This window comes from Rhopalosiphum padi, chromosome 3 (genome assembly GCF_020882245.1).
Source record: "Rhopalosiphum padi isolate XX-2018 chromosome 3, ASM2088224v1, whole genome shotgun sequence".
Classification (NCBI taxonomy): Eukaryota; Metazoa; Arthropoda; class Insecta; order Hemiptera; family Aphididae; genus Rhopalosiphum; species Rhopalosiphum padi.
Window position 1 is genome coordinate 23,533,746 of NC_083599.1, and position 13,392 is coordinate 23,547,137.

At 26.7% G+C, this 13,392-nt stretch overlaps 1 protein-coding gene across 1 annotated transcript; it reads right to left on the bottom strand.

The window, feature by feature from the left end:
- Positions 1-301: 301 nt before the first annotated feature.
- LOC132926617 (zinc finger MYM-type protein 1-like) lies at positions 302-3,191 on the bottom strand. Its single transcript, XM_060990990.1, has 2 exons — positions 845-3,191; positions 302-775 (listed from the first exon to the last, which is right to left on the bottom strand). Exons 1-2 carry the CDS (start codon positions 2,667-2,669, stop codon positions 489-491), a joined length of 2,112 nt encoding a protein of 703 aa, XP_060846973.1. The 5' UTR covers positions 2,670-3,191; the 3' UTR covers positions 302-488.
- Positions 3,192-13,392: the final 10,201 nt, after the last annotated feature.

A 13,392-nucleotide genomic window follows, 5' to 3' on the forward strand; every position in this document is an offset into this window, starting at 1 on the left:
TAATTTACATTTTTACAAAAAAAATGATTGTAACTCGTATTATTATATTGGACATTTGTGTTGAATTGTTACTCAGCAAAGTAAACTGTTGTTATACAGCAGAAAGATATCCACTTGCCCACCTTTTTTATTTGATGTCATCTAATAATCGTTGTTGAAAATTAAAATGCATTACAATCAAAGTCAGTAGCGAGGCTTGAGGTTTTTGGTTGGGGAGACACTGAAAAAAAAATGGCACTAATACGCCTAGACCCCCTCTTTTTTTCTTGAACCCGGCAACTATGGCCATTATCTAAACGGTAATAAATAAATGTTCAAAAACTAAAAACAAAATTAAATTATATTTAAAAACTTCCAAAATAATAATATTTGATGTAATAAAACAAATGTATTATAATTTATAAATTATAACCAACAAAACAAAATAAAATGTAATATAATAAACTGTATATGTGCAACTCGCATTAACATGAAGTTTAAAAACAAATTTACGTTAATTTATACGTTAAATCTATTTTTCTATTTTTTGTCTTAGAAAATAAGTCAATGACATTGTCAATAAATGTTGGGTCAGTGGCTAATTCACTCAACATTTTCTTCTCGATAGCCATAGTACACAAATTTGAGAATCTATCGTGTGTCATTGTATTTCTTAGAAACGTCTTGATTCTTTTTAAAGTACTCATACTTCTTTCACTAGAAGCCGTTGTTACAGGAATACACAAAATTAATTGTAACAATTTTGTAAGCTCTACGTACACTTCTTGTAACTCAGCTGAAACAAATATGATTATATTATAATTAAATACATAGATTTTAAAAATAATAATGATTATGTACCAACCTTTAATAATATAATTCAGCAATTCTTTTGGTGGAAGATGTTTGTTATTATCATTGTAAATAACTGTTAATTCATTTTGTAATCTCTCTTGTTCGAATACTCCTGGGAAAACTTTTAGTAGTTGATTTAGTTTCTCAATTGGAAAATGTTTTTTGTAATTAATAAACTCATTGTTGTTTGCGAGCTCAATAAATTTCAAAACGTGAAAATCTTGAAATCGAACTTCAGTTTGGATAATTATTGAGTCCAATATTTCATACGTCAGATTTTTGAGACTATTTATATCTTTGTCTGTATATTGAAGTTCGTTATTCAATTCCATTGCAGACTCGCAACACTCGGTTATAGTATTTTGGTCATTTCTCATAGCTGATAATTGTGTAGATAAATTTTTTATTTCATTTATGCAAGTTTGTACATCCGCAGTGCATTTTGTTTGAAGTATTAAAAATACATGATCCGAGTATATAAATATTCGATGAAACAGACATAATAAATACACAAATTTTTGATTTGATAATTTATGCAGTAACCCATACGCTGTACTTATAGAAATCGGATCCCAGTCTTCCCCCTCTGTTACATACGATATCGCTTTTTGTAGTTCTTTAAAATGTGTACTTATAGTAGCTGCTGCTCTTGAATGGTAATTCCACCTTGTTTCACAACTTTTTGGCAACTTAAAACCTTTTTCCCGAAGCAGCTCAGTTCGTTTTGGTGATCTACTGAAAAATGTGTGAAACATTGTAAGGTCGCTTATAAAAATACGGACGGACTTAATATTTTTTGACCCATGTAAAAAAATTAGGTTCAGTTGATGGGCATAGCAGTGAATAAATAGGGCTTTTGGATAAGTTTTTTTAATAATGGCTTGGACTCCATTTTGGTTTCCAGCCATGACGGCCGCTCCATCATAAGTCTGACATATAATTTTATCGTTTATATTCCATTTGGTTATTTCTGCCAATAAAATATTTGAGAGCCCAACAGCACTTTTATCTTTTGATACATCAAAAAAACCTATAAATCTCTCTTCAATGTTGTTGTCAACAACGTATCTTAAAATAATACTCATTTGTGATTTGCACGATACATCGGTAGTTTCGTCGGCTTGTATAGACACAAAATTTGCACATTTTAAATCATTCATTATTTTAGTATTTACGACATCTGTAATACAAGCAATTAAATCATTTTGCACATCACTAGACGTTCCTTTAAATAAAGAGTTAGACAAAAAATGTTCTTTGAGTATTTGTTCTTCTTGCGATAAGAGTTCTAATAGCTCTAAATAATTACCCTTACTTAATGAGCTTTTTCGTTCATCGTGTCCTCGGAAAGCTAACTCTTGTTTCCCCAAATAACACACAACATGAATTAATCGAGCTAATATGCGACGGTTAATGCCAACTTGTTCATTATATTTTATGGCTTGCAAGCGTCGCCCTTCCGATAGTGCATGATCAATTATATTTTTACCAAGTAACTTAAATTGTTCCTGACAAACGAGATGCCTTTCAGAAATAGCATGTTTGTTTGCTTTTCGTTCGAAATTTTTTATATTTGACACACCTTCGTTGCTCCAGGTTTTCTCTCCTCTTAATAATAAGCAGTAAAAACAATATAGTTTATTTCTTACCTGACTACCAGTAAGCCATTTATATTTTGAATACCACACGAATTGAAATTTTCTAGTTGTTTTTCCGTCAGCTATTGTTAAATGCAATAAGGGACATGGTTTTTTATTTTTAAGTTCATATTTTTTTTCGTATGAATAATTATTAATTCCATCGTCCAAAATGGAATTAATTAAATCGTCAGCCATTATGAATTACGAGGACAATTAATTACAATTACAATAAGAAATAATAAATATTGTAAAACAGTCGTACGACATTACGATTGCGCGGCGTGACAATGCGACGGCGACGTTTATTGAGGATTGAGGTAATTACGAACGGCGAGACTTGTCTCATCGAGTACATAGTAATCCCCACTCACATTAACATTTCCCTTGTACCCGCGCACCTATATTTGTGAGACAATGCGTCGCAACGTCTTTTAGATTTAGATATAATACCGTATTTGAAATGACCCGTATCGCCAACACGTACGCACGGCTGTATCGCCGCCGTATGCCCGTATCGCGTGCATCTAATCTATTTTAAGAATTCTATAACTTTATAACGAAAAACCGATTTTAACAAATACTGAAACATACATCATATATTTTAATATTTTATAATATAAAATAAAATTCACATTTTTAAATATTGTATAAAACAAAATAATAATTATTTATTTGTCCCGTGTTCTAATTTCTAAGTGGGGAGACATTGTCTCTTTGTCTCCTATGACGCTTCGCCACTGATCAAAGTAACCTTCAGTTATGGTTAGAATCCAGCTTCACTATTATTGTTATTGGGGAAAAAAACTATATGTAACAGACTTTAATTAAATACCAAACCTTTCATCATTGGAATACATTTTGTGTCTAAATTGAACCAAGATAATACATTTGTCATGTTATTGAGGTTTTAACTAAATTAGTAATATAATCATTAAATTATAAAGGATATTATAATAATATGCAGTATTCCCTTTGTTGCATATTTAAATTAATTTAACAAAATTTACCATCTATCGGAAATATTTAAATGTTTTATAAGTATTTTATGAAAGTACCTGGTAGATCTGTAGTTAAACGTCGTAGAATGTCGAAGCAGTGGGTATTCGGACAATTGACACCTGGGATGTTTGACACCCGACGGTTTAGCCGATATCGGACATTTTGCACTCGAGCGATTACGATTACGATTACTATAATCGTGATTAGGTAAGTACCTATAGGCATTAGGTAATAGTTATTAGTTACTAATTAGCGTCTGTAGTAGTGTAGTCTGTACTCAGTTATATTTTAAAGTAACATTTCATTCAATATGGACTCAGAATGTTTCATGTAAAAATTAGATACAACATTTGTTATTGGACACATAATAAAAAACAATGAACAGCTGAAATATAAAATGTTTAAAATGTCCATCAAAATCATGGAGATTACATAAAATGAAAATTCTATCAATTACATAAATTAGTTTTTTTTTTGTAGCCATTAATAAATCTCAACATGCTTATTAGTTTATTACAAATCAAATATTTCATCACAAAAAGAATATATTGTACCATAAAGTACAGCATCTTTACTTCAAACACGGACAAAAAAACCAAATATTGCATTGTGTAATAATTATGTAAAAATCAAAATCACTTTTAACTTCTAAATACATGTCATTCAATGTTAATCATTTATTATTTATTTTTGAATTTAATTACCTATATTTTAGTATGAAATATATTTGTGTTTAGTTATAAATTATGAGCTTATGTATTATACTATCATGCTACCTTAAAAACGCAGACAATATTCTGAAACACGTCGTTTTATAACGTTATACTTCTAAACATCATTCGTTTTAAAACATACTATTTTCGTTGATAAAAATAACGAAAAATAAATTTTGAATGTAATTAAATAAAATTATCTTGAACCCCAAATACAATTCATATCGAAAAAATAGTGACTCATAAATTTATGGCTATAATGAATTTGAACATATTTCCTTTATTAAATTACTACATAAATGTCAAAATATAAATTGCATGTAATCATAAAAATTATTTCGTTAATGATTGAATAATACATGCCCAAATGTGTAATTGTTATCTACAAATAATCTCCTACCACATCGTTATTATTGACATTTAAATAAATTTTATATAAACCTCGATATGATCGTACGATTGATGTTATACTGTGTTAGCTGACAACCTAAAACGTTTGTTTGAAACAATAAAAGTGTGTTAAGTATTATTCAGTTTTCTTTTTCGACGAAAGCAGCGACGCGGCGTTTTATAGGTATATCATCTAAATTTTTAGATGAAATATACTACTCACCATACGATTAAATTTATTATTATTAATATTGTATGATGTTTTAGTAGAATTGGATTTTCGGAGTGTCGATCGGCAGCTCGAGTTCGTGTCCCCTTTGCATTCAACAGTCAACACTCGTTTTAATCCGTAAGTTTAATTTCTGCTATAATTTATTGAAATACAAGAAACGGCGGAAAATATTTTTATTACTCGATATATATTTATAGACAACCGTTAATTAATTTATATTTTCAAATTTTTTTTTTAATTCTAAATAAAAAAATGTAGTTTATAGTATACGTTTTTCATCACTCAAATCGTAAATAATATCAATTTAATTTTTTTTTTGTATATTATAATATCCTTATTATTCAGTAGTACGATTTGTCATTTTTTTACGATATTAAAAAACCGGGATTCACGACAATTCTGCACGCGACAATTAAGCGCTGAGACAATTGAGTGCAATATAAATATTAGGTTATCAGGTTTTTTATCGAATCAACTGCTGGTAATTGACCAGCAACCGCTTCAGTAACGTACAATAATAATAATAATTTAAAAAATAAAATATTTTAATTTTTTTTTTATTTCTAAAACACGAAAGTAAAAATTATAACAAGTCGATACAAATCCACTAACGATTTAATTTAGTTGAAAGTTATTTTTGCATATAATTAAAAATAATTTTAAAATATATTTACAAAAAAAAATAATAATAATAATGATAAAATATTAATATATAATATATATATGATGGTGATACGTATAAACTATAAAGTAACACGTTACTACCATACATTATATATATATTATACACCGATATAATTAATGATCTCATAAAATTTATATTATATTTACCTGTAAAGACACTGCACCTAAAACTGCTTGAGTAATAAGTTCAGTATGTTTTGCAGTTGTTTTTAAAAATTGCATTGCTTTTCTGGCTTCAATTTTTGCAACATCAGGTGTATGGTTATTACTTTCATGAAAAATTTGACCATCCTTCGAATTAATACGACCACGACATTTTTTCGTATTGCATTCGATACATCGCCAACTACTGTTTTTGTCAAATGTATATAAATATCTGTTATATCTCAGAAGGTTTCCACCTTTTTCACATTTAATGATTTCCATTTCATTTTTAAAATTATGATTTAAAAAAATTAAAATGTGAAGTACAATAAATTGAGTTGTGTTCAGTGCACAACGTATGAAAATATAGTAAAAAACCTACGTCTACTGCTGCGTTTTCGTCGTTGGAATTTTATTCTAATAAAAACGGTTTAATATCAATACGATAACGAACGATGCAGCAAATAAGTAATAACATTATCTGATTAATGATTATCATCAAACATAAAGATTATCTGACAGGTTATATAGGTATTCACAGACACTGCGAACGAATTCATTTCTAATTTCGTCATTTCGTATACAGCAATTTTGCACTTAATACAGTGAACTTTTATGAACTTTTACTCAGTTCAGTATAATATTATGTAGCGCTCAATTGTCTGCGCTCAATTGTCGGGACACACGAAATACCATTCGAGAATATTTACGCTGGTTGGTACATATAATGTTATTACAAACTCCTCAAGGATCACAAGTCACAACCACACATATCCAAATATTAAAATATCTTAGGCGGAACTATATACTAACCGTGAGAAAATAACTCTTAGATTTGTGAAAAATAAATCAAATAGATATATCGTTGATTACGATCTGTTATTTCTGATTGACTCGTATACAATATGCTCAAATTAAAAACAAATAAACATTCTTATGATTTTATCATTTTGTTTTAGACAAACAACATGTCATCTGCAAGACCAAACAACAGCCAATCTTCTTCTTCAAAAGATAATAAAAGCAATATAAAAAAACATCAGGTGGAATATGTTACCGTGAAAAAAAATAAAGTGCAATATCAAAAACCAACTGCAATTGTGCAACCTCAAAAGCGGAGTGATTTAAAACCGATGATTCCAAAACCGTCTAGTCGTTAAGACTAGCATGAAAGTTTGTATGTATATGTTGTAAATAATTTTTATTTTATAATATTTAGATAAGTTTTCCATTTATATATAATGTAAAAAAATAAAAATAAATATATTATTATTTGAATTTAATATTGATTTATTTTAATATAAAATAATACAAATCACATAACACCGAGAAAAAATATTTATTTCATGAATAAAATAAATATGAAATATATTAGAACAACGCATTATTGATATTGCAGTAGTGAATGAATAGGTAGTATCTTTTTATATTTTACTTAGAAATAAAAAAATATTTTAAAATTCTGGTTTTTTTTTTATAGTTGATAGTATATATGTCTAAGTATTATAAATATTTAAAATAGTTTTCTCAATTTAACTGCGAATATACGTCAATAAGACCAAGACGTACAAAATTGGTTGTACAAATTATTCGTAAAATTTTAGTCGTATTAATTACGTACTTACATGTCGTATCGTGTCGTTTGGTTTATTGGTTACAGAACACGACAAATGCGTACATTTTTAAGAACAGATATATATAAATGTACAATAGTCGTGATCATACTTATATCTATAGTATATTATAATGGGTAAATTGTAAAGTAATTATCAACAGTTATCAACAATAACTAATGTATAACTAACTCAACTTAAAATGTTTATATCAACAAAAGTATATATGACACGATTAATGAAGTTTCTCGATTTACACAAGGTAAATAGAAATGTGATAGGTAGTAAAAATTTCAAGCAATTTTTTTATTTATAACAAAATACAAAATTACATTTAAATAACGAATTTTATCTAAATTTTAACTTCAAATGTCTTTACAAAATTAAGTTATTGCTATAGTATAAATTTAAGAGAGTAGTATGAAAAAACCGACTTACCGGCTAGTGTTGCAGATCACCTAGAATATTATAGATGAACTGCAAACAATCCCAACTTATTCGACCGAATGGAAACAATCCTAATCAACAAAATTACATATAACAATTATAATGATAAAAGGGTTGTACATGAAGATAAAGTGCACAATTTAGCTCACGGTCATTATAGACTAGAGTAAGTTATAAAATACAATTATTTTAAAATAGTTTTTAATATTTCTAAATTTATACAAGTATGAAGAGTTGACTGAAATGATAATTGAGAATAAAAATTAGTATTTTATAATACTTAACTATAACAACAAAAAAAAGACCATTGTTAAAATATGATTATTATTTATTAAATAATAAAATTACATTGAATATATAGGTACATTAAAATTTTAATAATTATTTATAAACCATTTTTTTAATACAAATGCTTTATACAATGAACATTTGGTAGTATGAAATTCCTTGTGTAAAATACATCGAGGTAGTGTATTGTCATAAGCCAAGTTATCTGTACAAGGACACATTAGGTCTTCCATATTCATGACATTGGTGTAAGGCATGAACTCACTAATAATTGTATTTTTCTGCAAACCTTTAACGTAAATTGTGTTGTATTTGATCGATTGAAATATTTTTTCTATTTCCGTGTACTCCACATCGCCGCAATCTAATGTCAAGCCGTGGTACCGTCGTTTAAGCCAATTGTTTACGCTCCTACTTTTTGCATCTTGTGTTAAAGAAGAGTGCTTGAACACCCAATGTTGCATAGTACAAGATTTTATGTCTACAATAGACATCTCTTTAATTTTGTACTCACTTTTCACTCCAAGAACGCATTGGATATCCAAAATAGCGGAAGACATTGTAGTTCGTATAAAGATGTAGTAAATACTTTTTTCAGACCGTCTGCGATGTATAGTATTGATTTTTAAATTTTAATGATACGCACGGCTATATTTGAACACGTTAACTGTTACGTTTCCGTTTGTTCTTTTTGGATGATAATAGGTTTTTGATTTTCTTCAAGTAAACGCTGAAATTTAGGTAATTTAAACAAATACGATTTGATGGACTGTTTGAGATTTTAAAAAAATTATTTGGTTTCACTATCCAGAGAACTTCCAAACACGTTCAAGTCTGTAGCACGACTAATGAGCACAATAATGTTTTTACATCGAGGGGATAAATCCAAATATTGTACGTAGACTCAAAACCCCTCCATTTTAATTTTTTCTGTAATTAAATATAATTATTAAGATGCCGGAGTATAATTATAATCGATATGTTAATCACACTTACTGTTGTATGATTAATTTACATTCAATAATCGACTATATATTTATTTAATGACTCATAAATTTAAAGTTGTACAAATTAGTACAAATTTGTAATGATATTATCACAGTACAATTATTATTGTTGACATTTTAGAAAAATAAATCAAATAGATATATCGTTGATTACGATCTGTTATTTCTGATTGACTCGTATACAATATGCTCAAGTTAAAAACAAATAAACATCCTTATGATTTTATCATTTTGTTTTAGACAAACAACATGTCATCTGCAAGACCAAACAACAGCCAATCTTCTTCTTCAAAAGATAATAAAAGCAAACATCAGGTGGAATATGTTACCGTGAAAAAAAATAAAGTGCAATATCAAAAACCAACTGCAATTGTGCAACCTCAAAAGCGGAGTGATTCAAAACCTATGTTTCCAAAACCGTCTAGTCGTTAAGACTAGCATGAAAGTTTGTATGTATATGTTGTAAATAATTTTTATTTTATAATATTTAGATAAGTTTTCCATTTATATATAATGTAAAAAAATAAAAATAAATATATTATTATTTGAATTTAATATTGATTTATTTTAATATAAAATAATACAAATCACATAACACCGAGAAAAAATATTTATTTCATGAATAAAATAAATATGAAATATATTAGAACAACGCATTATTGATATTGCAGTAGTGAATGAATAGGTAGTATCTTTTTATATTTTACTTAGAAATAAAAAAATATTTTAAAATTCTGGTTTTTTTTTTATAGTTGATAGTATATATGTCTAAGTATTATAAATATTTAAAATAGTTTTCTCAATTTAACTGCGAATATTCGTCAATAAGACCAAGACGTTGTACAAATTATTCGTGAAAATTTAGTCGTATTAATTACGTACTTACATGTCGTATCGTGTCGTTTGGTTTATTGGTTACAGAACACGTCAAATGCGTACATTTTTAAGAACAGATATATATAAATGTACAATAGTCGTGATCATACTTATATCTATAGTATATTATAATGGGTAAATGTAAGTTCCTACACGAGACCTAGCAGGTAAAAAAAATACTTTTGTTAGTTTTATATATAACCAGCTTGTCTTCAAGGCCCTGCAATGATCAATCGTCTTCCTCACGGCATCAACATCATAAAAAGTATAAGAGCAAAAGTCAGATGGAGTCGGATACAGTTGAAAAATATAAAGCACAATCTCCTAAACCGGCTAATAAACCGATGATTGCGTTCGTGTCGCACCAAGTGCGGAATATTAAACCTACGTTTCCCAAACCGCCTGGTCGTCAAGCCTAGAATTTAAGACTTTGTTCAACATGTAAATTTCAATAATCTCAACCATTTTTTATGACTTCAAACATTTAATTAGGTATTTTAAAAAAAATTATTGTTTTTGAACTACAGCTGATCGGTAATCATTTTTATTTGATTATAGGAACTCAGATAAGTTCACCAAACTTTCACTACATATGACAACACTATGATGTGTGGCTAATATAATGAAAAAAAAAAAAGAAAAATATATTATTATTTGAATTTATTTGATTTTTTTTAATATAATATAATATAAATCAGATGTTTTTAAACCCCAGTACACTAAGAAAAAAAATTTTTATTATGAATAAATATGAAATATATTAGAGCTATATAGTATCCATCCAACGTATTATGGATATTGCATTAGTGAATGGATAGGTTGCTCCTGATATCAAAACATTCAGGTTTACATAAACGATTTTTATAAATTTAATATTTTTTAACAGAATATAACTCAATTACGTTATTTACCACTTTTTAACCATAACTTATAAATACATTATATAAATCAATTTTCGTAGATTTAATTAATTTTACCATCATTTGAATATTTTTTAAGTTATCTAATTATAATTGTTCTTTATGATATAAGCTCATTGTTGTATAAACAACCTTGATGTATCAGTCTACCATTTTTAAATTGTTGAAAACACAAATAATATTAAGTAAGAGAATTAAGAAATAGGCACAATTCATTGCTTTTTTTTTTGTCTAGAAAATCATGGATTCTATTAAAAGGCAGTATACGAATTTGGTAAATGTTCTAAAACACCACTTTATTTTATCCCCGAAATTTCAATCAGTAATTGAATAAAGTTTACTTGTTTGTAAGTTTTTTATGATTATAAATGCTATTACTTAAAGTTTCAAATTCTAGAAAAGTAAATTAACATCAACTATAATCAAATTCATTTATAAAACATTATATTTCAAAATATTTGTTTTTAATAGTTAGGTACTTAACTTTGGTAAAATTTTACTACTCTATTTTAAGGTTATTGCTTTAAAAATAAAAGGTTAAAATTTAATTTTTACTACATCAATATGTTAATAATATATTTAATTTATTAAAATCACTTTTTTGTTGAGTAAATTAATCTTAATTTAATTTATTTCACTGTTATAAAATAATATGTTTATATATATTGTTATTTTAATTTTTTTTAAAATTGGTTAAAATACTATTGTAAAGTAATTATCAACAGTTACCAACAATAACTAATGTATAACTAACTCAACTTAAAATGTTAACATCAACAAAAGTACCTATATGTATTTTTCTAGATAATATTCTTATTTCTTACCTTTAAATTTGATAGTAGTTAAATTTACAATAATATTATATATTCTGCTGAACGCAAATTTGTTATGATGTACCTTTAGTATAAGACACAGACAACTCATGCGGGTATGTCAAAAATAAAAAATAAAACGGTTATATGATATACTATTTTATTATAATTTATGAGCTCATGATGTGTATGTTTTCTGCTATTTTTAAAAGTTTTAAGTTGATTTTTCTATAGCATACTATTTGTCGATAATTACAATTTCGATTAATGCATTTTGTATATAATTGAGTATAATTATCTAGAAACCTAATTGTAGCTCAAATTGGAATATCACTGTAGATATTTAAAGGGCAGATATATTATGCTTTCATTAAGGTTTTATTTAATGGTTTTTAATATTTTAATGATAGACATATGACATACATTCATTAACATTTATTATTAAGTATTTCCAAAACTTATTTAAATTTCGATTAAAAATTAATAATACTATTATAATTATTATTTTAATAAGTAATACTATAATAATTAAATCGAAACGTTATGCGTTTAATAAGAATTAATTATCTTAAGTGATTCTTATTACACGAATACAATATTATATCAACGACATTACGGTAGTCGCTGCTGGTTTTTAACATACGTAAGTAATACAGTGTAATCGTAAATCATAAAATAAATATGAAAATAGACCTCTGCTGATCGGTGAGTGTCGATAGAAAAAGATGTATGATATTGTTTTTTATTTCAATTACACCAATAGGAATAAATAAATATTATATGAGTTACAATAAATTTAATTATGATATAATCATTATACATTGAAAAACCCATTATATGGATATATCTTCATAACTCATGTACACGATTAATGAAGTTTCTCGATTTACACAAGGTAAATAGAAATGGGATAGGTAGTTAAAATTTCAAGCAATTTTTTTATTTATAACAAATTAAAAAATTACATTTAAATAACGAATTTTATCTAAATTTTAACTTTAAATGTCTTTACAAAATTAAGTTATTGCTATAGTATAAATTTAAGAGAGTAGTATGAAAAAACCGACTTACCGGCTAGTGTTACAGATCACCTAGAATATTATAGATGACCTGCGAACAATCCCAACTTGCTCGACCGAATGGAAACAATCCTAACCAACAAAATTACATATAACAATTATAATGATAAAAGAGTTGTACTTGAAGATATAGTGCACAATTTAGCCCACGGTCATTATAGACGAGAGTAAGTTATAAAATACAATTATTTTAAAATAGTTTTTAATATTTCTAAATTTATACAGGGACGAAGAGTTGACTGAAATGATATTTGAGAATGAAAAAAATGGCTATCTAAAAAATCGATGATCGTTATTCATAATTTTTGTTTATAAGCATTTAAAATTCAAATGTTTAAGAAATTTATCAAAATCGCGATACTTTGTAATGAATTTTAAAGTTGAAAAATCATAAATTTTTTGTGATTTATACCTTAGGTTAAAAAACGCAATACAAGGTTATCCATAAGTTTTCCATCAAGTAATTGTAAAAAAAAATTCCAGCTTCAATATAGAAAAAATATTAGTCATAAATTACTATATTATAAATGAAAAAAAGGAAATGCTGCTGTTTTGATTTACTTATTGGAGTATAACTAATTAAAATAATAATCATAATAGTATTATTAATTTTTAATCAAAATTTAAATAAGTTATGGAAATACTTAATATTAAATGTTAATGAACGAATGTCTATCATTATAAATTATAATATTAAAACCATTAAATAAAACA

What these genes read in the sequence shown, in the direction of transcription:
- LOC132926617 (XM_060990990.1), bottom strand. Translation starts at nt 2,669, where the DNA reads ATGGCTGACGATTTAATTAATTCCATTTTGGACGATGGAATTAATAAT. An exon ending in GCTGAATTATATTATTAAAG is followed by an intron (nt 776 to 844) that starts GTTGGTACATAA and finishes TATTTGTTTCAG; the next exon opens with CTGAGTTACAAGAAGTGTAC.